At 46.6% G+C, this 27,773-nt stretch overlaps 1 protein-coding gene across 3 annotated transcripts in view; it reads right to left on the bottom strand.

The window, feature by feature from the left end:
• The window catches only part of NOX4 (NADPH oxidase 4), a 502,226-nt gene that overhangs the window by 18,372 nt on the left and 456,081 nt on the right, over positions 1 to 27,773 (bottom strand). For all 3 annotated transcript variants that reach the window (XM_063951390.1, XM_063951389.1, XM_063951391.1), the window contains 3 exons: positions 7,082 to 7,190; positions 4,395 to 4,463; positions 1,209 to 1,309 (listed from right to left, as the gene is read on the bottom strand). In XM_063951390.1, the coding sequence (XP_063807460.1) occupies positions 1,209 to 1,309; positions 4,395 to 4,463; positions 7,082 to 7,190 (279 nt within the window). The remainder of the gene's footprint in view (positions 1 to 1,208; positions 1,310 to 4,394; positions 4,464 to 7,081; positions 7,191 to 27,773) is intronic.

Here is a 27,773-nt window from a genome sequence, read left to right as displayed (position 1 = left end):
TTCCTAGGACTTCCAAAATATTACGAATGCCCTCATCACTGCCGAGATTTTTGCTTAGTAAATTCCCGACATGACACTTTGAAGAAAAAACGGCATCTCGGTCAAAATCGGGACCTTAGTAAATATACCCCAATGTATCAACAATGTTACTTTCATGGAACTACTGCCAGTAATCACACAAATCGATTAAACTGCAATCAGATGTACATAAATAGGTCAATGGACTTCCCTCTGATCAGATTCTTGACAACCAGAGGGTTAAGGACACTTAATTCCTATGTTTGTAAGTCCCGTATCTACAATTGTACAATTGTATATAGTCAGCTGGCCAGCTATTTTAAATATCGCTGATGCAGTAATAAGCTGTAAACAGTGCTCACGTCCTCCCCGGCTACTGGTGCCGTTCCTTTTTTATGGCAGTCTTTTCAGGGGGACTAAGATAACCACTTTCAACATGTTACGTTTCAAAAAACCTCCCCTTCTCCCCGACTGCTGGGTGCTTGATCCTTACGTGGCAGTCTTTTCTGGGAGACTGAGGTGCAGAGATCCAAACATGAAGTGGTTCCCAGTGTAAACATGCAGATGCAGTCTCGTTAGGTGGTGGGCGTCTCGGATAGAACTTTACGCGTTTCTCCGCCTCCCTACAGTCTCAGCGGCTATACTATATGTTAAATTACAAGTCTACAGGTGCACTGCTTATCTCTCTTTGTAACCCCTTTTAACTAGAGAGATAAAAAAAGGGGCTCTCCTTAGCCGAAACGTTCCAGATCCGTTTTCATTGTACAATATGTATATTTTAATCCAGCTGTTAGTTTGGTTTGAGAAATGAACCCCTTTCAGCAACGCAAAGTGAAAAAAGGTTCTCTGACTGTTCTCCTAAAGCAGGCATGTCCAAACTGCGGCCCTCCAGCTGTTGTTAAACTACAAATCCCAGCATGCCCTGACACAGCTTTAGCATTCTCTAACAGCAAAACTGTGTCAGGGCATGCTGGGATATGTAGTTTCACAACAGCTGGAGGGCCGCAGTTTGGACATGCCTGTCCTAAAGGCTGGAAGAACATGACAGAAAGAATTACCAGTTGACATTACTTTTGGTTTATTAGATAAAGCCTCCCAATGCTGCAAACAAATAGCTATTACACTGCCTAAAATGCACTGCAATCGCCGTCCCTCCTCGTCATTCCACAATACCTTGGAATGTTACTTACTGTCTGTTAGATTTGGCGATCTCATCAAACAAAAGTTTCCAGCGAGGGCGTCCGATAATAAGACGAGAGTTCAAAGCCTGGTATTTTTCACCAATTATTTTCTGCAAGAAATGGCAAGAATTTGTGAACTAGACGATTACATATTGTGTAATGCTCGGATAAAAGCGTCTATTGTATCACTGCTCTGTGTGTGTTCCTATCTTTAAGAAGTGCAGACACAACAGGAGGGAGACGGCTAATAATGATTCTGCGTTGAGACAGACAAGACAGCGGTACATCAAAACATGAGTTAATATGAGCCCTGATCTCTGTATACACCGTGCCAATGGCAGCTGTTCTTTTTTGCCACTGATGTAGTGGTTCTACTCATGCCATAATGCCCAGGTAATGCACTGAGCAAAGCTTGCTGGGAACTGTAGTTATACTAATGCTCTACCTCTGGTACACAAAAAATAATGAGCTATACACAAACACACACAAAAATAACACAATAAAATTATAATAACTTGCTTCTTTTTTTTTTTTTTGGCTTCTGCTGTATTTTTCAAGACTTTGGAATTAATTGAACCATGTATATTATATACTCTTTATACAATATCCGGACTCCAGGTCGACAGCACAAAGGTCGACACACCTTAGGTCGACACCAATTGGTCGACACACCTTAGGTCGACATGGACAAAATGTCGGCATGAGTTTTTCACAATTTTTTTCTTTTTTTGAACCTTTTCATACTTAACGATCCACGTGGACTACGATTGGAATGGTAAAGTATGCCGAGCGAAGCGGTAGCGGAGCGAAGGCACCATGCCCGAAGCATGGCGAGCGAAGCGAGCCATGCGAGGGGACGCGGTGCACTAATTGGGGTTCCCGTTCACTCTACGAAGAAAATGACACCACAAAAGCATAAAAAACTCATGTCGACCTTTTTTCATGTCGACCTTGTTCCTGTCGACCTTTTGTCCATGTCGACCTTTTGTCCATGTCGGCCTAAGGTGTGTCGACCAATTGGCGTCGACCTAAGGTGTGTCGACATTTGTGCTGTCGACCCTCAGTCCCAGACCCCTTTATACTCTATTACAAAACACAGGCTAAGGTACATACAGTACACCCCTCTTGACACATCCCGGCATCGCTTGTATAATGCAAGCAGCTTTGATTGTGGCTATGATAGGACTTATACTCAATATTTAGGGGAGCGCCTCAGTTGCGCCAAGCACCTCGCATCGTATGGCGTAAAGGCGTTATGTTACAGTATGAGGACACATCTGGAGAAGACTGTGAAATGGCTGATGTACCATCACTGTACTGAGAGCTCACACATCCTTGGATGTAACATCTTTATATAACATTAGTAGGACTGTTGTACTGCATGAGAAAAACATGATATTGGCCCTCATTCCGAGTTGTTCGCTCGCAAGCTGCTTTTAGCAGCTTTGCACACGCTAAGCCGCCGCCTACTGGGAGTGAATCTTAGCTTATCAAAATTGCGAACGAAAGATTAGCAGAATTGCGAATAGACACTTCTTAGCAGTTTCTGAGTAGCTCCAGACTTACTCGGCAACTGCGATCAGTTCAGTCAGTTTCGTTCCTGGTTTGACGTCACAAACACTCCCAGCGTTCGGCCAGACACTCCCCCGTTTCTCCAGCCACTCCCGCGTTTTTCCCAGAAACGGTAGCGTTTTTTCACACACTCCCATAAAACGGCCAGTTTCCGCCCAGAAACACCCACTTCCTGTCAATCACATTCCGATCACCAGAACGAAGAAAAAACCTCGTAATGCCGTGAGTAAAATACCTAACTGCATAGCAAATTTACTTGGCGCAGTCGCACTGCGGACATTGCGCATGCGCATTAGCGACTAATCGCTCCGTTGCGAGAAAAATATAACGAGCGAACAACTCGGAATGACCCCCATTGTTTCAACCTGCACGCAGTCACGTACATCAGGATTGCTACGCCTATACAAACAGACAGGCATCTGAATGTTCCAGCTGTACTGTAGGTTTAATCAAGCTGCATTGAGCCAACCAAGAGGGAGATGTACTAAGCAGTGAAAAGAGTGGAGAAGTGAGCCAGTGGAGAAGTTGCCCATGGCAACCAATTAGCTGATCCGTACAATTGTATAGTATGCAAATGATATATGTTACTTCAATGCTCATTGGTTGCCCTCGGCAGCTTCTCCACTGGCTCACTTCTCCAGACTTTTCACTGCTTCATGGATAGACCCCTAAGGCTTATTACATGTCCCCCTTAATGTTTATATCTGCCGGTAGGCGGAGTTGTACCCAAACCTCCCCAACCTGTACAGTTTGGTTTCACAGCCGCCGTCATTACCATATACCATATCTGTCCCAAGGGCAAAGTATCCAGCTAAAAAAAAAAAAAGGTTTATATACATGTACACGCACTCAGCCCACATCTCTGCCATTACTGCACCGCCCAGTTACGATACTTCAGCCGCAACTGGAGCTGCGACAGTCTGCTTGGCCGCCATATGGTCAACAAGACACCTGAATATTACTGACTGGCTACTGCCTGGGCACTGTTCCTACTAAGGTGAGATCTCTGTCCGTATCATGATGCACTGCATCGTATGCTTCCTCCCTGTTATCACATTATTTTCTCACTTTGAACTCTAACCTATGACACAGGCTTGTATCAGTATCAAGCAGTGGCATATCTATAATGGGTGCAGTGTGTGCGGAGCACACGGGCCCCTGGGACCTGAGGGGCCCACATTGCACACCTACATTTTTAATACTTACCTCTATGGACTCTCACGGCAGCAGCAGTGACTCAGCATTAGGTGGTGCGCAGTCCTCTGGGAAAATGGTGCAGCGGCCATTTTCCTGTTGTTGTGCCATACGGACAATCACCGGGAAAATGGTCGCAGTGGCCACCCAGTGCGCAGTTTGGTTTCATAGCCACCGTCATTACCAGTGGGCACACGCACCACATCTGTCCCAAGTGCAACAGGCATCGCCAAATAGCGACAAGCTGGTGCAGCGGCCATTTTCCCATTGTTGCGCTGTGTGGACAACCACTGGGAAAATGGCGCAGTGGCCACCCAGTGCCCAGAGTCGCTGTCACTGTTGCTAGCCTGCTTCTGCCTGCTAGAGGTGAGTTTGAAAGTATATGTACATAGAAGAATGTCAGTGAGATGAAGGCTGTTAGCGCCTTACCTGTATCCCATCTGTCTGGCTGAGGTACAGCTGGATGTTCAAGTAGTCAGGGCGGTTTTCCTGCCAAAGCTGCGGATACACATGATGCACAAATTGTGAGCTCTGCTGCAAACAAACATGCTCTCATCGCCTAATTGTTACTTTCTCAAAAGCCCTCCGCAAGGTAGGAAACCATTTCTAATGGAAAGCCATTAGCCAGAGATTAAGGAATCCACAGGAAACATCATTTTCCAATGATTTAAAGGAAGGGAACATTATCTCTATCTGTTCCCATGACATTATTTGTACTTGTTGAATCCTGATGTTATCACTAATCATTGTTCGTTATGAAAACATGTGTAATGAGGAATAACACAACCTTACCGCGAAGTAACACAGTCTATATAAGACGGCTGTATAATATAAGCCTATGGCCGCACTCTTTATAAGCAAATCTTCTGTGCTTCCGAATATCATTTACAGTAGGGGATACTTATCGGACGGAGCTACTGTACTAGTTTTGGCATGCTCCAAAAAATGGGGCCGACATGCCCCCTGTTTTCTGGAACGCTCCCCATAGCCTCCCTGAAACGCCTGCAGCCGGTCAATCATGCTGCGGCCAATGGGCACTGCGACTGGAGCCGCAGCACCATCGCAAGACATGCAAACTGTGGCTCTTGCACATGCACCGTTCCGTAAATATCAGCCAACCGCAACCAAATCGGGACTGCACCTGGGGCTGAATCAGCCGCACAGAAGTACATCTGTCACACATCAAACTGATCAGTGCAAGCTAGCACAGTGGTTATGTTGCTTCCAGTGGTTTTAGCTATGTGACTACGACGCGCGTTTTGAGTGAGGAAGACGCTTGTTCAGGACCTGGAAGTTGGAACACACTGAAGCCACAGTGCATGAGGAAACAGCTGTATGATCAGAGACTTACTCATAGGCATCACCTTATAGAGTTTTGTCTGCTTACAGCACTCACTAGGATCCAATGCACTGACTCATATAAATGCACAGCCCCTCAGGAGCAATAGTGGAATCAGTATGGGCTGTTTCTAGCAGTAGGGCTTAGATTGTAAACTACTTCATCCAGCTTGATCTTTGCTCAGAGAACTCACTTCTAGATTCATCTGAACACTGGAGATGATGTTGGAGCAGTTCCGGAGGCTGTAAGGAAGTCGGGAGCCGGAGGCATGATGGGTGTAGGGTAACAAGATGTTGTGAACCATCAGTTTGGTTACTGGTTTAACAGTCTTTTAAAGGATGAAAAAAATGCTTCACCCAATGTATTAATAGCATACTCCATATTTCCTTCACACATGGGGCAGATGTATTAAGCCTGAAGAAGTGATAAAGCAGCCAATCACAACAGGTTTGAAAAAGACAGTTTGGAGCCGATTGGCTGGTGCGTTATCACCTTCCACTTATCACTTCTTTATCACTTCTCCAGGCTTCATATATCTGGCCCTCTGAGCCAAGGACAACACGGCAAAAACATCAAGTTTAATAGGTTATTATTAAGGAAGTGACTGAGGGCCTCATTCAGAGATGGTTTACGCACATCTCCGATGTTTAGTGAACTGCACGTGGGCAGATCGGGTTCTGTGTCGTAGGATGCATCGCCACCTAAGCTGCAGAATGATTAACAGGCTGCGGCAGTTTAGGGGTGGGGAACGGGAGCCGAAGGCCAACGTTTCCGAAACCAGGGGCATGTCAGCCCCATTTTCTGGTACTGGCGACGCCAGTATCTGCATTTTCCAAAGCAGATTTACTGGCCTGGTCTACAGAGCTGAGATGTCCATTCTAAGCAGCCTTGGGCTCACTCAGATGGCCGATCTTGAGACCGATCGTCCCGATGGTGATCCGTTGCTGGGTCTTCGGATGCAGCACTTGGAGGGCAGTTGGCGTCTTTGTGTCCTCAGATGCCTCCTGCAGCATTAACTTATGTTTAGCGAGCATCTATAATGCCCTGAGTACATATCAAAACCGCAAGATGAAGATAACAGAAAAAAAGGGTAATTTATGAACCAATATGCTGACAAATCTGGCTAGACCATTTCACCAAACCCGCACCGACCTCCCAGCTCTTGAAACCGCCCTGGAAAATCAGCCTGCAAGGGTCACCTGAATATAAGCAGAGTGGAAAGTATGCAACGTCAATTTAAAGTTCCACCGCTGAAGACAAAACCCTTTTATTCATCTAAATGTTTACTTTTTGCTGCTACAAATTCTGTGCAAGCAGCTGCATTATAGTCAACTCCGGGTGACAGAAGCCTTTAAAGTGCAAAAAACATGATAAAATACATTGTGGTGTATTATTATGGAATTAATGTAGCTCCCCTGACTCCCCCGCATACACCCACACTGTAATCATTGTCTGTTACACACAATCATGTACTCTCATCACCTACGATTGCAGTGCCGCTATGTTAGGAGAACTATGTACAGGCCTAGCGGACACGATGACCGAACAGTAGTGTGACATGAAAGCAGTAATAGAATATCAAAGGGCTGTGTACAGTATACTGTGGGGGGGAGGAAAATGAGATCGCGGAGAGGTAATAAGTAATGGGAAGTGTCTCAGCAAAAGATACAGTCGCAGCCGTGGAAGGGAAGGCAAAATCATTTCTCCATTATTCCAGGCTCTCACATACGGAATGGGAAAGTGTCTATTGACACAAACATCCAATTACTTTCCTTACCTTTCTGTGCAGCGCACACAGCAGATCGGCAAACCAGAGAAAAGACCGGATGTCTCTGCAAATCCACACGAAATAGAGGCGCTGCAGCTTGTAGTCTGTCCACTTGTCTCTATAGAAATCACAGAAACACAGTGTTACAGAGACATGAAACCTGAGATTGCCATTAATAAAGTTATTTAAAAAAAAAAAAAAAAAAACAAGAGAATAAAATAATCAATTTGTGATAATACGCCTTTGGGGGTAAAGTGGCACTGTTGCAGTTGATGGGTCGGATTTATGTAGCCAGGGTTGGTGTTTGGCTCTGCATAGATGAGGTGTGGTGCCGGGGATTGCCATATGTGGGGCTATCATGAGCGTAGGGTTGTAGAAAGAGACTACAGCATCAGGGTAGGGCAGAGTAGGCAATAGGACAAAGGAGTGGGTCACCTGCGTATAGGTAGCACTGCCATGCATGGATTTGGGTTTAGGTGAGGGTGTATCGTGCAAGGTGAGTTAGAAGGTAAGTAAGTTGTGGTCAGAGAGCTGGAGAAGATGAAGTTGGTGCAGAGGTTGTAGGACACAAGGGCCAGGCGTGTCCATTGTGATGGTGTAATAATTAACGGGACAGCCCACAGAAGGAAGGAAGTCTGCGCAATGTAGTGGCACTAGGTTTGACCATGGGGGGGGATGTTGGATAAAAGTGGGTAGATCATTAGAAAGGTGCCATGTCAAGGAGGCACTACTACTATTAGTCCACGGGGAGAAAAGTGACGTACAGACTGCGGGGACTCCAGACCTTCACATAAAAATAGGCCCAGCATCATGACATGATCAAGACCAGCCGCCCACACATCATAAGTATTAAAACTTGTTATTTTCCTAACAATATGATGCAACTTTTATGTACTGAAGAAGACATTGGGACTGATGGTGTCAGGGGTGTACACGCCCACGCAGTACTGGCCACACCTCCTCAGCTTAGCCTGCAATAGGTCCTTGATCATTTTCAGTCCCCGGGCCCATGTGGCCCACAATCAGGCCCTGCTCACGGGATACAATCATTAGGTTGACAGTCATTAGGTCGGTGTGGTCACTAGGTCAACATGGAAAAAGGTCAACATGGAAAAAGGTCAACATGCATTTTTCACATTTAAAAAAAAAATTTTTGAACTTTTTCATACTTTACGATCCACGTCGACTACGATTGGGAATAGTAAACTGTGCGAAGTGCAGCGGTAGCAAAGCGAGGCACCTTGCCCGGAGAATGGCGAGCAAGCGAGCCATACGAGGGGACACGGTGCACTAATTGGGGTTCCCTGTCACTTTTTACGAATAAAACAACACCCCAAAAAGTAAAAAAAAACTCATGTCGACCTAATGCATGTCGATCAATAGTGGTCGACTTAATGACCCATACCCCTGCTCACTTTGCTCACTTCATTTTTTGATGTCTTATGTTAAATTTGATTATTTTGCAGTCTTTTCTTTGTGTTTAAAATGCATTTGAGGGACTTAAGGACTATTCACATGAGGGGGTGTAAACAATCTCCACTTAATTCAGTTAGATAGCAGTAGGCATCTATTTCTCTTTGGTTACACGTATAAATAGCACTAGGGGGGAGTTGTAACTAACAGCACCCCAGAAAAGTAAAACCCCACCCCCATCCCCAACCAAATTAATAGGTAGTGTTACGTAAGGCACTAATATCCATAGACCTGATTCAGATTCATTTGCAACTTCGACGGTATCACAACTGGGCGAATATCGGTAGACCGCATGGGTGGCGGCCACAGTAAGGAATCAGTCGCAGAGTGATTGACAGGAAGAGGCCATATGGGGGAGGTAACGGGGGTGATTGCAAAAACGCAGGCATGTCATGACCGTTTTTGGGACGTGTCTCTGCGTGCAACTGCGATCTGATACGCATAAAGCATGGCACTTGTGTCGCTTCTTCTCCCGCACAGCCGTGGAGGCACGCAGGCAATCAATGTTCCTCGCATCTGCATTGCAGTTGCGATGGGGTGCGCAGTTGCTGAGCATGTTGCGATGGCTTCGGTCTCTGTTTACTTGTGGGTGGCTGCTACACTTGCAATACCTCGCGGTTGCGTCACTGTTGTGTCGGCATTGTGACCGCATCTGAATCAGGTCTCCGTATGGGTTAGAAAATGCACTTAAGAATACTGGTAGACACATCTATCCTGAAGCTCGGCCTCAATAGATCTGCGTGATTCCCAAACGTAATGTTTCCACCTAACAAACTGACGCACGAAGTATAATTTTACAGCTCCGCACGATCAATAAATAGGTAAATACGATGGGTCAGAAAAGGACAGCGCCGAGTGAGCAGCGTCTTACTGACCCCGAATCATCTTTACAAGCTGCTAAAGAGAAAACTCAAGGGAATCCATTTAATAAAGTAGATAGGAAGCTAAAAGTGTCACACAGACCTCATCAGAATTCTTGTTTGCAGCCTAACCCCAATATGACACTTGAGAGGAGAGATAATGAATTGGGCCAGACGGAGACGTCCGCGCCTCACATCTCTGCTATTACACATCATGTCCTGCTGCTGAGCCGTATGAAACCATCATCAGAAGAGGAATAGAAATGTTAATACACACATGCCAGGGTGATAGTAATCTCGCTGGAGGAGCGATGTTGCGGAAAGAAACACAAGTTCTCTATAAATACTAAATAATTAACAGAAATTTCTCAGAAGGAAGAACATCTCTAACATCTATACTACATGCAACACTTTCACGATGCGGGCAAGACTTCCAAAGCCAAGCATCTGGCTCTACACGGATATACATAAACATGAGGCGCATCTTCCTGTATGCACGTAGGAACATAGCAAGAATATAGAACATACAGATGGAGCCATGCTTATCTTGGCTTTAATAGGATTAATTGAGCCAGGTCAGTCAGACTTAATCCCCTGCTGTAATGACTTAATCCCCTGATGTATTGTTCTCTCTGTATTGTACTGCAGCTAAAAATAGATGAAGTGTTTACGCTAATAAACCATGGTGTGCCTAGGTGCAGCAAAGAAGCCAAGATAAATGTGGCTCCATCTGTACTGACAGGGCGGCCATTAGGGGGGGCTGCAGGGTCTGGAGAGTAGGGGGCCCACCCCTGGCTCCTACCGCCAATACCTGGAGAGCTGTACCAGGCTGTGCAACAGCAGCGGGCTGATGCACAGGAAGGACAAGCCTTCTCTGTGCATCAGTTCTCCGGGAATCATTCCTGCAGGTCCGTAACGCTCCACCTCTATGTAACATCACAACGTGTGACATCACATAGGAGTGGAATGGTGCGGTAGAAACTTTTTTTTTGGGGGGGGGGGGGGGGGGGGGGGGAGAAGGAGAGGGTGGAGACCTGTCTGCTTTAACAGTCCCAGGCCCAACAATTTCTGATGGCAGCGCTGCATACTGACCACTGCATCTCCAACACAAGTGCACTTGGAATGCAAGAGAAGTGGTACAGTGGTAGTTGGCCATCAATAAAGAATACAAAAGACTACTAAGAATGACACCTGAATACAGTGCAAGAGAAGTGGTACTGTGTAGTTGGCCATTAAATAGGATTTTAATACCTACCGGTAAATCCTTTTCTCTTAGTCCATAGAGGATGCTGGGGTCACTTCAAGAACCATGGGGTATAGACGGGATCCGCAGGAGACATGGGCACTTTAAGACTTTCAAGGGTGTGACCTGGCTCCTCCCTCCATGCCCCTCCTCCAGACCCCAGTTTAAGGAAACTGTGCCCAGGGAGACGGAAATTTCGAGGAAAAGGATTTATTGTTAAACCTGAAGAATTTTCAGCACTATGCTGACAAAACCGTAACACAACCTGTGTGAAACCACAACTAATAACTGCAGATACAGTACGCACTGGGACGGGCGCCCAGCATCCTCTACGGACTAAGAGAAAAGGATTTACCGGTAGGTATTAAAATCCTATTTTCTCATACAACCTAGAGGATGCTGGGGTCACCATGGGGTTTATACCAAAGCTCTAGAACGGGCCGGAGAGTGCGGATGACTCTACAGCACCGACTGACCAAACTTAAGGTCTTCATCGGCCAGGGTGTCAAACTTGTAGAACTTTGCAAATGTGTTTGACCCCGACCAAATAGCTGCTCGGCAAAGTTGCAATGCCGAGACCCCCCGGACAGCCGCCCAGGATGAGCCCACCTTTCTAGTAGAATGGGCTTTCACAGATACTGGTAACGGCAATCCAGCCATTGAATGAGCGTGCTGAATGGTGTTCCAGATCCAGCATGCAATGATCTGCTTGGAAGCAGGACACCCAACCTTGTTGGGAGCATACAGGACAAACAGAGCCTCTGTTTTCCTAATCTGAGCCGTTCTGGCGACATAAATCTTCAAAGCTCTGACCACATCCAGAGATTTTGACTGAGCGAAGGCGTCAGTAGCCACAGGCACCACAATAGGTTGGTTCATGTGGAAAGAGGAAACCACCTTCGGTAGAAATAACTGATGTGTCCTCAATCAGCTCTATCTTCCTGGAAGATCAAATAAGGGCTCTTGTGAGACAAGGCCGCTAACTCAGACACCCGCATTGCAGATGCCAAGGCCAATAGGATGACCACTTTCCAAGTGAGGAATTTCAACTCCACCTTCCGGAAAGGTTCAAACCAATGTGATTGAAGGAACTGCAACACCACATTACGATCCCAAGGTGCCACTGGAGGCACAAATGAAGGTTGGACACGCCTTTCACGCACAACTGAACTTCCGGAAGGGAAGCTACTAGTTTCAGAAAGAAAACTGCCAATGCAGAAAACTGGACCATAAGGGAGTCCAACTGCAGTCTGCATTTCCCCCAGCCTGTAGGAAATGGAGAAAACGCCCTAACTGAAACACTTCAGTTGAAACTTTCTTGGATTCACACCAAGACACATATTTTCTCCAAAAACGGTGGTAATGTTTAGACGTTACTCCTTTCCTGGCCTGAATAAGAGTGGGGATGACTTCCTTGGGAATACCCTTTCGGGGTAGGATTCGGCGCTCAACAGTCAAATGTAGCCGCGGCAAGTCTAGGTACACGCACGGTACCTACCGCAGTAGGTCCACGGGAAGAGGAAAAGAACCAGGATCTTTTAATGAGTAACTCCTGAAGATCTGGGCACCAAGCCCTCCTTGGCCAGTCTGGGGCAGTGAAAATTGCCCGAACCTTTGTTCTTCTTATTATCCTGAGAACTTTTGGGATCAGGAATACAAGGACCGGAATAGCCACTGGGTCACCAGAGCAACTACCGTTATTGCCTGAGGGTCTCTCGACCTGGAACAATTCTTCTGAAGCTTCTCGTTGAGACGAGAAGTCATCCTGTCTACTGGAGGAACTCCCCAAAGACTTGTCACCTCTGCAAAGACTTCTTGGTGGAGGTCCCACTCTCCCGGACGGAGATCGTGTCTGCTGAGGAAGCATGCTTCCCAGTTGTCCCCCGGAATGAAAATTGCCGACATAGCCCTTACATATTTTTCTGCCCAGAGGAGGATGTTCGTCACCTCTGCCATTTCCGCTCTGCTTTTTTGTTCCGCCTTGCTGTTACCTTGTCCAACTGGATCTACACGGGGCGATCTTGAAGAAGATGTACCGCCTGTTGAAGGCCGTTGTAAATGGCTCTCAATCCCAGCATATTCATGTGAAGGCAGGCTTCCCGACTTTAGCATTTTTCTTGGAAGCTATTCCCTTGAGTGACAGCTCCCCAACCTCGGAGACTTGCATCCGTGGTTACCAGGACCCAGTCCTGAATCCCGTACCTGCGTCCCTCTAGTAAGTGCGAGGTGTGGAGCCACCACAGGAGCGAAACCCCGGCTTTTGACAACAGGATTATCTTCCAGTGCATGTTTAGGTGGGGACCGGACCCCTCGTCCAACAGGACCCACTAGAACACCTTGGCAAGGAACAACGACTTCCTTCTGATGAAACGGCCAGTGTTGTGGGCCGAGAAACGCGTTAAGGTACTCCCTTGAAGGACTCCATTTGACTGCTATATCTTCCCGACACCCCGTGAGCCGTATGCATCGAGTGGACCGCAGCTGCAAGTAATACGGACTTTTCCACCAACGGCCGGGGAATTTGTTGCTTCAGCCTCTTTTCACTGCTGCATATCCAGATTGGCACAGCACTCCATAGCGGAATCAAACCACCGTGTTCATCTGGATGGTTCTCCAGGTGACGAGATCAGCTGTACGTTCACTGCACAGAGCCGCTGCAAACCCGGCTTAGTACAGCGCCTTTGACGGAGAGGCTCCCACATCAGGTGATATACCACAAAGTGAAGTTGACCATCATTATCCATTTGCCACTTAACACTACAGCACGGTTGTCCGCAGGTCCACTACTGGGACACATTTTATTAATGAGATTCCATTGTATTTAAGGAGGACAGTGACTTATTACAAAGGCACTTTTCATCAGTCTCCTTCTCACAACCATTTCAGCTCGTGGACGCACGGCTGATTTTTATGAAGCATCACTACAGCCCTAATTAGGGTTTATTAAAAGCTTTTCATTGATATTTAATTCTATTCTTATTTGCTCAGGAGATATGGCAGTCTTGTTTATATTTATATAATATCAACTGTTTATTTTTAGGCTAGTTTATGTACTGCATTTTTATGTGGATGACACATTAATATTTTAAATAAAACAATATACTGGATTCATTCTGCGCTCCCATTCTTTCTTTTTTCATATTCACTTTGGTTCATTGTTGGGGCAGCCCGCCCACAACTGGTGAGCAGCCGTCTGAATCCAATCATATATAGTGTGTGTATTGTAGAGCGCCAATTTCTTGTATACACTCTTGGTTCAACCCTGAGATACTACCTGCAGAATCCAGGGGTCCACCTGTGAGCAAGCCCACTGTGCGCTGAAATTCTTGAGTCGACCCCCCACCGCTCCTGAGTCCGCTTGTAAGGCCCCAGCGTCATGCTGAGGGTTTTGCAGAACCCTGGGAGGGCTTCTGTTCCTGGGCAGGGGCTGCTTGCTGCCCTCTCTTACCCCTTCCTCTGCCCCGAGGCAGATATGACTGTCCTTTTGTCCGCTTGTTCTTATAGGACCGAAAGGACTGCGGCTGAAAAGACGGTGTCTTTTTCTGTTGGGAGGGGGTCTGAGGTAAAAAGGTGGATTTTCCGGCAGTTGCCGTGGCCACCAGATCCGATAGACCGACGCCAAATAATTCCTCCCCTTTATACGGCAATACTTCCATATGTCGTTTGGAATCCGCATCACCTGACCACTGTCGCGTCCATAAACTCCTTCTGGCAGATATGGACATCGCATTTACTCTCGATGCCAGAGTGCAAATATCTCTCTGCGCATCTCGCATATAAAGGAAAGCATCCTTTAATTGCTCTATAGTCAATAAAATACTGTCCCTATCCAGGGTATCAATATTTTCAGTCAGGGAATCCAACCAGACGACCCCAGCACTGCACATCCAGGCTGAGGCGATGGCTGGTCGCAGTATAACACCAGTATGTGTGTATATACTTTTTAGGGTAGTTTCCAGTCTCCTATCCGCTGGATCCCTGAGGGCGGCCGTATCAGGAGACGGTAACGCCACTTGTTTTGATAAGCGTGGTGAGCGCCTTATCCACCCTAGGGGGTGTTTCCCAGCGCGCCCTAACCTCTGGCGGGAAAGGGTATAATGCTAATAACTTTTTTGAAATTAGCATTTTTCTATCTGGGTTAACCCACGCTTCATCACATACATCATTTAATTCCTCTGATTCAGGAAAAACTACAGGTAGTTTTTTCACCCCCCACATAATACCCCTTTTTGTGGTACTTGCAGTATCAGAGATATGCAAAGCCTCCTTCATTGCCGTGATCATATAACGTGTGGCCCTACTTGAAAATACGTTTGTTTCATCACCGTCGACACTAGATTCAGTGTCTGGGTCTGTGTCGACCGACTGAGGTAAAGGGCGCTTTACAGCCCCTGACGGTGTCTGAGACGCCTGGGCAGGTACTAACTGGTTTGCCGGCCGTCTCATGTCGTCAACTGATTTTTGTAATGTGCTGACATTATCACGTAATTCCATAAACAAAGCCATCCATTCCGGTGTCGACTCCCTGGGGGGTGACATCACCATTATCGGCAATTGCTCTGCCTCCACACCAACATCGTCCTCATACATGTCGACACACACGTACCGACACACAGCAGACACACAGGGAATGCTCTTATCGAAGACAGGACCCCACTAGCCCTTTGGGGAGACAGAGGGAGAGTTTGCCAGCACACACCCAAGCGCTATAATATATATGGGAACAACCTTATATAAGTGTTGTTCCTTATAGCAGCTTAAATATATCAAAATATCGCCAAAAAATGCCCCCCCTCTCTGTTTTACCCTGTTTCTGTAGTGCAGTGCAGGGGAGAGTCCTGGGAGCCTTCCTCACAGCGGAGCTGAGCAGGAAAATGGTGCTGTGTGCTGAGGAGAATAAGCCCCGCCCCCTATTTCGGCGGGCTTTCCTCCCGTAGTTTTAGATAACTGGCATGGGTTAAATACATACATATAGCCTCAATGGCTATATGTGATGTATTCTTTTGCCATAAGGTATTAAAATATTGCTGCCCAGGGCGCCCCCAGCAGCGCCCTGCACCCTCCGTGACCGCTTGGTGTGAAGTGTGTGACAACAATGGCGCACAGCTGCAGTGCTGTGCGCTACCTTCATGAAGACTGAAGAGCCTTCTGCCGCCTGTTTTCGGACCTTCAATCTTCAGCATCTGTAAGGGGGGTCGGCGGCGCGGCTCCGGGACGAACCCCAGGGTGAGACCTGTGTTCCGACTCCCTCTGGAGCTAATGGTGTCCAGTAGCCTAAGAATCCAATCCATCCTGCACGCAGGTAAGTTGAAATTCTCTCCCCTAAGTCCCTCGATGCAGTGAGCCTGTTGCCAGCAGGACTCACTGAAAATAAAAAACCTAAAAAACTTTTTCTAAGCAGCTCTTTAGGAGAGCCACCTAGATTGCACCCTGCTCGGACGGGCACAAAAACCTAACTGAGGCTTGGAGGAGGGTCATAGGGGGAGGAGCCAGTACACACCACCTGATCCTAAAGCTTTATTTTTGTGCCCTGTCTCCTGCGGAGCCGCTATTCCCCATGGTCCTGACGGAGTCCCCAGCATCCACTTAGGACGTTAGAGAAATGTAATTAGACCTTCGTTATTCTTTTTTCAGAGTGGATCTCACTGCCCTGAGAGATTCCATCTTAGATTTGAATTTCTTTAAATAGAAATTAAGGGATGTCAGCTTTAAGATTGGTCTGACCTAGCCGTCTGGCTTCGGGAGCACGAAGAGGCTTGAATAACAGCCTTCTCCCTATTGTGACAGGGTACACCAGGACCATGACCTGAACCTGACACAACTCTTGTGTTGCGTCGCATACTGCCTCGCCGTCCGGAGGAGAATCGGTAATAATGAAGAATTGGTGAGGGAAATCGCCTGGAAACTCCAGTATGCACCCCTGGGACACTATTCGTAAAACCCACGGGTCCAAGTCCGTTCCAGGACTGACTGAAAAGTTTTAGACGTGGCCCCATCGGTGTGGGCTCCCGCAAGAGAGTCCCAGCGTCATGCGGTGGATCTGGCAGAAACAGAGGATGATTTCTGCTTCTGTGTAGAGATGAGCGGGTTCGGTTTCTCTGAATCCGAACCCGCCAGAACTTCATGTTTTTTTTCACGGGTCCGAGCGACTCGGATCTTCCCGCCTTGCTCGGTTAACCCGAGCGCGCCCGAACGTCATCATGACGCTGTCGGATTCTCGCGAGGCTCGGATTCTATCGCGAGACTCGGATTCTATATAAGGAGCCGCGCGTCGCCGCCATTTTCACACGTGCATTGAGATTGATAGGGAGAGGACGTGGCTGGCGTCCTCTCCGTTTAGAATTAGAATAGATTAGAGAGACACTTGATTTACTAATTTTGGGGAGCATTAGGAGTACTCAGTAGTGTACAGTGCAGAGTTTTGCTGATAGTGACCAGTGACCACCACTTTTATTTATAATCCGTTCTCTGCCTGAAAAAAGCGATACACAGCACACAGTGACTCAGTCACATACTAGAGATGAGCGCCTGAAATTTTTCGGGTTTTGTGTTTTGGTTTTGGGTTCGGTTCCGCGGCCGTGTTTTGGGTTCGAACGCGTTTTGGCAAAACCTCACCGAATTATTTTTGTCGGATTCGGGTGTGTTTTGGATTCGGGTGTTTTTTTCCAAAAACACTAAAAAACAGCTTAAATCATAGAATTTGGGGGTCATTTTGATCCCAAAGTATTATTAACCTCAAAAACCATAATCGACACTCATTTTCAGTCTATTCTGAATACCTCACACCTCACAATATTATTTTTAGTCCTAAAATTTGCACCGAGGACGCTGTGTGAGTAAGATAAGCGACCCTAGTGGCCGACACAAACACCGGGCCCATCTAGGAGTGGCACTGCAGTGTCACGCAGGATGTCCCTTCCAAAAAACCCTCCCCAAACAGCACATGACGCAAAGAAAAAAAGAGGCGCAATGAGGTAGCTGTGTGAGTAAGATTAGCGACCCTAGTGGCCGACACAAACACCGGGCCCATCTAGGAGTGGCACTGCAGTGTCACGCAGGATGGCCCTTCCAAAAAACCCTCCCCAAACAGCACATTGACGCAAAGAAAAAAAGAGGCGCAATGAGGTAGCTGTGTGAGTAAGATTAGCGACCCTAGTGGCCGACACAAACACCGGGCCCATCTAGGAGTGGCACTGCAGTGTCACGCAGGATGGCCCTTCCAAAAAACCCTCCCCAAACAGCACATGACGCAAAGAAAAAAAGAGGCGCAATGAGGTAGCTGACTGTGTGAGTAAGATTAGCGACCCTAGTGGCCGACACAAACACCGGGCCCATCTAGGAGTGGCACTGCAGTGTCACGCAGGATGTCCCTTCCAAAAAACCCTCCCCAAACAGCACATGACGCAAAGAAAAAAAGAGGCGCAATGAGGTAGCTGTGTGAGTAAGATTAGCGACCCTAGTGGCCGACACAAACACCGGGCCCATCTAGGAGTGGCACTGCAGTGTCACGCAGGATGTCCCTTCCAAAAAACCCTCCCCAATCAGCACATGATGCAAAGAAAAAGAAAAGAAAAAAGAGGTGCAAGATGGAATTATCCTTGGGCCCTCCCACCCACCCTTATGTTGTATAAACAAAACAGGACATGCACACTTTAACCAACCCATCATTTCAGTGACAGGGTCTGCCACACGACTGTGACTGATATGACGGGTTGGTTTGGACCCCCCCCCCAAAAAAGAAGCAATTAATCTCTCCTTGCACAAACTGGCTCTACAGAGGCAAGATGTCCACCTCATCTTCACCCTCCGATATATCACCGTGTACATCCCCCTCCTCACAGATTATCAATTCGTCCCCACTGGAATCCACCATCTCAGCTCCCTGTGTACTTTGTGGAGGCAATTGCTGCTGGTCAATGTCTCCGCGGAGGAATTGATTATAATTCATTTTAATGAACATCATCTTCTCCACATTTTCTGGATGTAACCTCGTACGCCGATTGCTGACAAGGTGAGCGGCGGCACTAAACACTCTTTCGGAGTACACACTTGTGGGAGGGCAACTTAGGTAGAATAAAGCCAGTTTGTGCAAGGGCCTCCAAATTGCCTCTTTTTCCTGCCAGTATAAGTACGGACTGTGTGACGTGCCTACTTGGATGCGGTCACTCATATAATCCTCCACCATTCTATCAATGTTGAGAGAATCATATGCAGTGACAGTAGACGACATGTCCGTAATCGTTGTCAGGTCCTTCAGTCCGGACCAGATGTCAGCATCAGCAGTCGCTCCAGACTGCCCTGCATCACCGCCAGCGGGTGGGCTCGGAATTCTGAGCCTTTTCCTCGCACCCCCAGTTGCGGGAGAATGTGAAGGAGGAGATGTTGACAGGTCGCGTTCCGCTTGACTTGACAATTTTGTCACCAGCAGGTCTTTCAACCCCAGCAGACCTGTGTCTGCCGGAAAGAGAGATCCAAGGTAGGCTTTAAATCTAGGATCGAGCACGGTGGCCAAAATGTAGTGCTCTGATTTCAACAGATTGACCACCCGTGAATCCTTGTTAAGCGAATTAAGGGCTGCATCCACAAGTCCCACATGCCTAGCGGAATCGCTCCCTTTTAGCTCCTTCTTCAATGCCTCCAGCTTCTTCTGCAAAAGCCTGATGAGGGGAATGACCTGACTCAGGCTGGCAGTGTCTGAACTGACTTCACGTGTGGCAAGTTCAAAGGGCATCAGAACCTTGCACAACGTTGAAATCATTCTCCACTGCACTTGAGACAGGTGCATTCCATCTCCTATATCGTGCTCAATTGTATAGGCTTGAATGGCCTTTTGCTGCTCCTCCAACCTCTGAAGCATATAGAGGGTTGAATTCCACCTCGTTACCACTTCTTGCTTCAGATGATGGCAGGGCAGGTTCAGTAGTTTTTGGTGGTGCTCCAGTCTTCTGTACGTGGTGCCTGTACGCCGAAAGTGTCCCGCAATTTTTCTGGCCACCGACAGCATCTCTTGCACGCCCCTGTCGTTTTTAAAAAAATTCTGCACCACCAAATTCAAGGTATGTGCAAAACATGGGACGTGCTGGAATTTGCCCATATTTAATGCACACACAATATTGCTGGCGTTGTCCGATGCCACAAATCCACAGGAGAGTCCAATTGGGGTAAGCCATTCCGCGATGATCTTCCTCAGTTGCCGTAAGAGGTTTTCAGCTGTGTGCGTATTCTGGAAAGCGGTGATACAAAGCGTAGCCTGCCTAGGAAAGAGTTGGCGTTTGCGAGATGCTGCTACTGGTGCCGCCGCTGCTGTTCTTGCGGCGGGAGTCCATACATCTACCCAGTGGGCTGTCACAGTCATATAGTCCTGACCCTGCCCTGCTCCACTTGTCCACATGTCCGTGGTTAAGTGGACATTGGGTACAACTGCATTTTTTAGGAGACTGGTGAGTCTTTTTCTGACGTCCGTGTACATTCTCGGTATCGCCTGCCTAGAGAAGTGGAACCTAGATGGTATTTGGTAACGGGGGCACACTGCCTCAATAAATTGTCTAGTTCCCTGTGAACTAACGGCGGATACCGGACGCACGTCTAACACCAACATAGTTGTCAAGGACTCAGTTATCCGCTTTGCAGTAGGATGACTGCTGTGATATTTCATCTTCCTCGCAAAGGACTGTTGAACAGTCAATTGCTTACTGGAAGTAGTACAAGTGGGCTTACGACTTCCCCTCTGGGATGACCATCGACTCCCAGCGGCAACAACAGCAGCGCCAGCAGCAGTAGGCGTTACACGCAAGGATGCATCGGAGGAATCCCAGGTAGGAGAGGACTCGTCAGACTTGCCAGTGACATGGCCTGCAGGACTATTGGCATTCCTGGGGAAGGAGGAAATTGACACTGAGGGAGTTGGTGGGGTGGTTTGCGTGAGCTTGGTTACAAGAGGAAGGGATTTACTGGTCAGTGGACTGCTTCCGATGTCACCCAAAGTTTTTGAACTTGTCACTGACTTATTATGAATGCGCTGCAGGTGACGTATAAGGGAGGATGTTCCGAGGTGGTTAACGTCCTTACCCCTACTTATTACAGCTTGACAAAGGGAACACACGGCTTGACACCTGTTGTCCGCATTTCTGGTGAAATACCTCCACACCGAAGAGCTGATTTTTTTGGTATTTTCACCTGGCATGTCAACGGCCATATTCCTCCCACGGACAACAGGTGTCTCCCCGGGTGCCTGACTTAAACAAACCACCTCACCATCAGAATCCTCCTGGTCAATTTCCTCCCCAGCGCCAGCAACACCCATATCCTCCTCATCCTGGTGTACTTCAACACTGACATCTTCAATCTGACTATCAGGAACTGGACTGCGGGTGCTCCTTCCAGCACTTGCAGGGGGCGTGCAAATGGTGGAAGGCGCATGCTCTTCACGTCCAGTGTTGGGAAGGTCAGGCATCGCAACCGACACAATTGGACTCTCCTTGTGGATTTGGGATTTCAAAGAACGCACAGTTCTTTGCGGTGCTTTTGCCAGCTTGAGTCTTTTCAGTTTTCTAGCGAGAGGCTGAGTGCTTCCATCCTCATGTGAAGCTGAACCACTAACCATGAACATAGGCCAGGGCCTCAGCCGTTCCTTGCCACTCCGTGTGGTAAATGGCATATTGGCAAGTTTACGCTTCTCCTCCGACAATTTTATTTTAGGTTTTGGAGTCCTTTTTTTACTGATATTTGGTGTTTTGGTTTTGACATGCTCTGTACTATGCCATTGGGCATCGGCCTTGGCAGACGACGTTGCTGGCATTTCATCGTCTCGGCCATGACTAGTGGCAGCAGCTTCAGCACGAGGTGGAAGTGGATCTTGATCTTTCCCTAATTTTGGAACCTCAACATTTTTGTTCTCCATATTTTAATAGGCACAACTAAAAGGCACCTCAGGTAAACAATGGAGATGGATGGATTGGATACTAGTATACAATTATGGACGGGCTGCCGAGTGCCGACACAGAGGTAGCCACAGCCGTGAACTACCGCACTGTACTGTGTCTGCTGCTAATATATAGACTGGTTGATAAAGAGATAGTATACTCGTAACTAGTATGTATGTATAAAGAAAGAAAAAAAAACCACGGTTAGGTGGTATATACAATTATGGACGGGCTGCCGAGTGCCGACACAGAGGTAGCCACAGCCGTGAACTACCGCACTGTACTGTGTCTGCTGCTAATATATAGACTGGTTGATAAAGAGATAGTATACTCGTAACTAGTATGTATGTATAAAGAAAGAAAAAAAAACCACGGTTAGGTCACTGGTATATACAATTATGGACGGGCTGCCGAGTGCCGACACAGAGGTAGCCACAGCCGTGAACTACCGCACTGTACTGTGTCTGCTGCTAATATATAGACTGGTTGATAAAGAGATAGTATACTCGTAACTAGTATGTATGTATAAAGAAAGAAAAAAAAACCACGGTTAGGTCACTGGTATATACAATTATGGACGGGCTGCCGAGTGCCGACACAGAGGTAGCCACAGCCGTGAACTACCGCACTGTACTGTGTCTGCTGCTAATATATAGACTGGTTGATAAAGAGATAGTATACTCGTAACTAGTATGTATGTATAAAGAAAGAAAAAAAAACCACGGTTAGGTGGTATATACAATTATGGACGGGCTGCCGAGTGCCGACACAGAGGTAGCCACAGCCGTGAACTACCGCACTGTACTGTGTCTGCTGCTAATATATAGACTGGTTGATAAAGAGATAGTATACTCGTAACTAGTATGTATGTATAAAGAAAGAAAAAAAAACCACGGTTAGGTCACTGGTATATACAATTATGGACGGGCTGCCGAGTGCCGACACAGAGGTAGCCACAGCCGTGAACTACCGCACTGTACTGTGTCTGCTGCTAATATATAGACTGGTTGATAAAGAGATAGTATACTCGTAACTAGTATGTATGTATAAAGAAAGAAAAAAAAACCACGGTTAGGTCACTGGTATATACAATTATGGACGGGCTGCCGAGTGCCGACACAGAGGTAGCCACAGCCGTGAACTACCGCACTGTACTGTGTCTGCTGCTAATATATAGACTGGTTGATAAAGAGATAGTATACTACTAATATTATATACTGGTGGTCAGGTCACTGGTCACTAGTCACACTGGCAGTGGCACTCCTGCAGCAAAAGTGTGCACTGTTTAATTTTAATATAATATTATGTACTCCTGGCTCCTGCTATAACCTATAACTGGCACTGCAGTAGTGCTCCCCAGTCTCCCCCACAATTATAAGCTGTGTGAGCTGAGCAGTCAGACAGATATATAATATATATAGATGATGCAGCACACTGGCCTGAGCCTGAGCAGTGCACACAGATATGGTATGTATGTGACTGAGTCACTGTGTGCTGTGTATCGCTTTTTTCAGGCAGAGAACGGATTATAAATAAAAGTGGTGGTCACTGGTCACTATCAGCAAAACTCTGCACTGTACACTACTGAGTACTCCTAATGCTCCCCAAAATTAGTAAATCAAGTGTCTAAACGGAGAGTACGCCAGCCACGTCCTCTCCCTATCAATCTCAATGCACGTGTGAAAATGGCGGCGACGCGCGGCTCCTTATATAGAATCCGAGTCTCGCGATAGAATCCGAGCCTCGCGAGAATCCGACAGCGTCATGATGACGTTCGGGCGCGCTCGGGTTAACCGAGCAAGGCGGGAAGATCCGAGTCGCTCGGACTCGCGAAAAAAAACATGAAGTTCTGGCGGGTTCGGATTCAGAGAAACCGAACCCGCTCATCTCTATCACATACCATATCTGTGTGCACTGCTCAGGCTCAGGCCAGTGTGCTGCATCATCTATTATCTATATATAATATTATATATATCTGTCTGACTGCTCAGCTCACACAGCTTATAATTGTGGGGGAGACTGGGGAGCACTACTGCAGTGCCAGTTATAGGTTATAGCAGGAGCCAGGAGTACATAATATAATCCGTTCTCTGCCTGAAAAAAGCGATACACAGCACACAGTGACTCAGTCACATACCATATCTGTGTGCACTGCTCAGGCTCAGGCCAGTGTGCTGCATCATCTATATATATTATATATCTGTCTGACTGCTCAGCTCACACAGCTTATAATTGTGGGGGAGACTGGGGAGCACTACTGCAGTGCCAGTTATAGGTTATAGCAGGAGCCAGGAGTACATAATATTATATTAAAATTAAACAGTGCACACTTTTGCTGCAGGAGTGCCACTGCCAGTGTGACTAGTGACCAGTGACCTGACCACCAGTATATAATATTAGTAGTATACTATCTCTTTATCAACCAGTCTATATTAGCAGCAGACACAGTACAGTGCGGTAGTTCACGGCTGTGGCTACCTCTGTGTCGGCACTCGGCAGCCCGTCCATAATTGTATATACCACCTAACCGTGGTTTTTTTTTCTTTCTTTATACATACATACTAGTTACGAGTATACTATCTCTTTATCAACCAGTCTATATATTAGCAGCAGACACAGTACAGTGCGGTAGTTCACGGCTGTGGCTACCTCTGTGTCGGCACTCGGCAGCCCGTCCATAATTGTATATACCACCTAACCGTGGTTTTTTTTTCTTTCTTTATACATACATACTAGTTACGAGTATACTATCTCTTTATCAACCAGTCTATATATTAGCAGCAGACACAGTACAGTGCGGTAGTTCACGGCTGTGGCTACCTCTGTGTCGGCACTCGGCAGCCCGTCCATAATTGTATATACCACCTAACCGTGGTTTTTTTTTCTTTCTTTATACATACATACTAGTTACGAGTATACTATCTCTTTATCAACCAGTCTATATTAGCAGCAGACACAGTACAGTGCGGTAGTTCACGGCTGTGGCTACCTCTGTGTCGGCACTCGGCAGCCCGTCCATAATTGTATATACCACCTAACCGTGGTTTTTTTTTTCTTTCTTTATACATACATACTAGTTACGAGTATACTATCTCTTTATCAACCAGTCTATATATTAGCAGCAGACACAGTACAGTGCGGTAGTTCACGGCTGTGGCTACCTCTGTGTCGGCACTCGGCAGCCCGTCCATAATTGTATATACCACCTAACCGTGGTTTTTTTTTCTTTCTTTATACATACATACTAGTTACGAGTATACTATCTCTTTATCAACCAGTCTATATATTAGCAGCAGACACAGTACAGTGCGGTAGTTCACGGCTGTGGCTACCTCTGTGTCGGCACTCGGCAGCCCGTCCATAATTGTATATACCACCTAACCGTGGTTTTTTTTTCTTTCTTTATACATACATACTAGTTACGAGTATACTATCTCTTTATCAACCAGTCTATATATTAGCAGCAGACACAGTACAGTGCGGTAGTTCACGGCTGTGGCTACCTCTGTGTCGGCACTCGGCAGCCCGTCCATAATTGTATACTAGTATCCAATCCATCCATCTCCATTGTTTACCTGAGGTGCCTTTTAGTTGTGCCTATTAAAATATGGAGAACAAAAATGTTGAGGTTCCAAAATTAGGGAAAGATCAAGATCCACTTCCACCTCGTGCTGAAGCTGCTGCCACTAGTCATGGCCGAGACGATGAAATGCCAGCAACGTCGTCTGCCAAGGCCGATGCCCAATGTCATAGTACAGAGCATGTCAAATCCAAAACACCAAATATCAGTAAAAAGCCTCTTTTTTTCTTTGCGTCATGTGCTGTTTGGGGAGGGTTTTTTGGAAGGGACATCCTGCGTGACACTGCAGTGCCACTCCTAGATGGGCCCGGTGTTTGTGTCGGCCACTAGGGTCGCTAATCTTACTCACACAGCTACCTCATTGCGCCTCTTTTTTTCTTTGCGTCATGTGCTGTTTGGGGAGGGTTTTTTGGAAGGGCCATCCTGCGTGACACTGCAGTGCCACTCCTAGATGGGCCCGGTGTTTGTGTCGGCCACTAGGGTCGCTAATCTTACTCACACAGTCAGCTACCTCATTGCGCCTCTTTTTTTCTTTGCGTCATGTGCTGTTTGGGGAGGGTTTTTTGGAAGGGACATCCTGCGTGACACTGCAGTGCCACTCCTAGATGGGCCCGGTGTTTGTGTCGGCCACTAGGGTCGCTAATCTTACTCACACAGCTACCTCATTGCGCCTCTTTTTTTCTTTGCGTCATGTGCTGTTTGGGGAGGGTTTTTTGGAAGGGCCATCCTGCGTGACACTGCAGTGCCACTCCTAGATGGGCCCGGTGTTTGTGTCGGCCACTAGGGTCGCTAATCTTACTCACACAGCTACCTCAGTGCGCCTCTTTTTTTCTTTGCGTCATGTGCTGTTTGGGGAGGGTTTTTTGGAAGGGACATCCTGCGTGACACTGCAGTGCCACTCCTAGATGGGCCCGGTGTTTGTGTCGGCCACTAGGGTCGCTTATCTTACTCACACAGCGACCTCGGTGCAAATTTTAGGACTAAAAATAATATTGTGAGGTGTGAGGTATTCAGAATAGACTGAAAATGAGTGTAAATTATGGTTTTTGAGGTTAATAATACTTTGGGATCAAAATGACCCCCAAATTCTATGATTTAAGCTGTTTTTTAGTGTTTTTTGAAAAAAACACCCGAATCCAAAACACACCCGAATCCGACAAAAAAAATTCGGTGAGGTTTTGCCAAAACGCGTTCGAACCCAAAACACGGCCGCGGAACCGAACCCAAAACCAAAACACAAAACCCGAAAAATTTCAGGCGCTCATCTCTACTTCTGTGACCTTGAAGAGGCTGCTGACCTCTTCCCTTTTCTCCTTCCTCTACCTGCAAAGAAAAAAGGGGAATTCGTATCTATTGGGCCGACATGACTGCATCCGACAATTATGCGTCATCTTCCGTTGTGAGGGAACATAGGCCCAGAAGGTAGACTTACCAGCGGCATCTGCCGAGATCAAATTAACTAGGCCGTCACCAAACCAGGCTTCACCTTCATCGGGAAGAGACTCCATATCTTCTCGGAGTCAGCCTCAGCATTCCATTGGTAAATCCACAATGCCCTCCTAGCCGAGACCGCCATGGAATCGGCCCGCGAACCCAAGAGTCCTCTATCCCTTGCAGTCACACAAAAGCATGCTGCAGCGTTCTTGAAATGACCCAACGTAAGGAGTATCCCATCTCTCCCCAGGGTATCTATAACGGATGACCAGGCAACCGACCATTCTTGAATACTACTACTCCCCCATGCACATGTAACGGCAGGTCTAACTGACGTACGCGTGGACACATAACAAGAACATAACGTAGCTTCCTATATATGATCCGCTGGCTTTGTGACAGGGCCCCGCAGAACAGGGGGTGACACCCACTTTATTCTATCAGCGGCGGGAAAAGAATAAACAATCTGAATCCTCTTGAGGATTTGAAATCATCTTGTCAGGGCTGACCCAGACCTTCTCAAACAGAGCGTTCAGCACATGAGAATGAAGAATGTTACTTCAGCAGTATTATTTTTATATATATATATATATATATATATATAAATACATACATACATACATACATACATATATATATATATATATAGATAGATATATAGATAGATATATATATATATATAGATATATATACACACATAGACCCCTTTGTTCGGAATAGCAGGGTCCACAGTGACGTTAATACGTCCTTATTATGCACTAATCATGTACTAAATACTCTTTTTTTTCCGGATCTCATCAGGAAACAGTATGGTCAACACAGAAATTAGCATCTGTGTCGGTATAAGGGAGTAGTAACTGGGCAAAATAACCTATTTGCGACCCCGGGAAATATAGCTATGAACAAGACATTCATAGATAAATCTGTGTCTATTACACCGATTAATTCAACCTTACTAACTATATATATATATATATATATATACAGGTTGAGTATCCCATATCCAAATATCCGAAATACGGAATATTCCGAAATACGGACTTTTTTGAGTGAGAGTGAGATAGTGAAACTTTTGTTTTTTGATGGCTCAATGTACACAAACCTTGTTTAATACACAAAGTTATTAAAAATATTGTATTAAATGACCTTCAGGCTGTGTGTATAAGGTGTATATGAAACATAAATGAAT

This window comes from Pseudophryne corroboree, chromosome 2 (genome assembly GCF_028390025.1).
Source record: "Pseudophryne corroboree isolate aPseCor3 chromosome 2, aPseCor3.hap2, whole genome shotgun sequence".
NCBI lineage: Eukaryota > Metazoa > Chordata > Amphibia > Anura > Myobatrachidae > Pseudophryne > Pseudophryne corroboree.
Note: the sequence above shows the minus strand (reverse complement) of the source record. Positions and strands in the feature narration are given on the sequence as shown.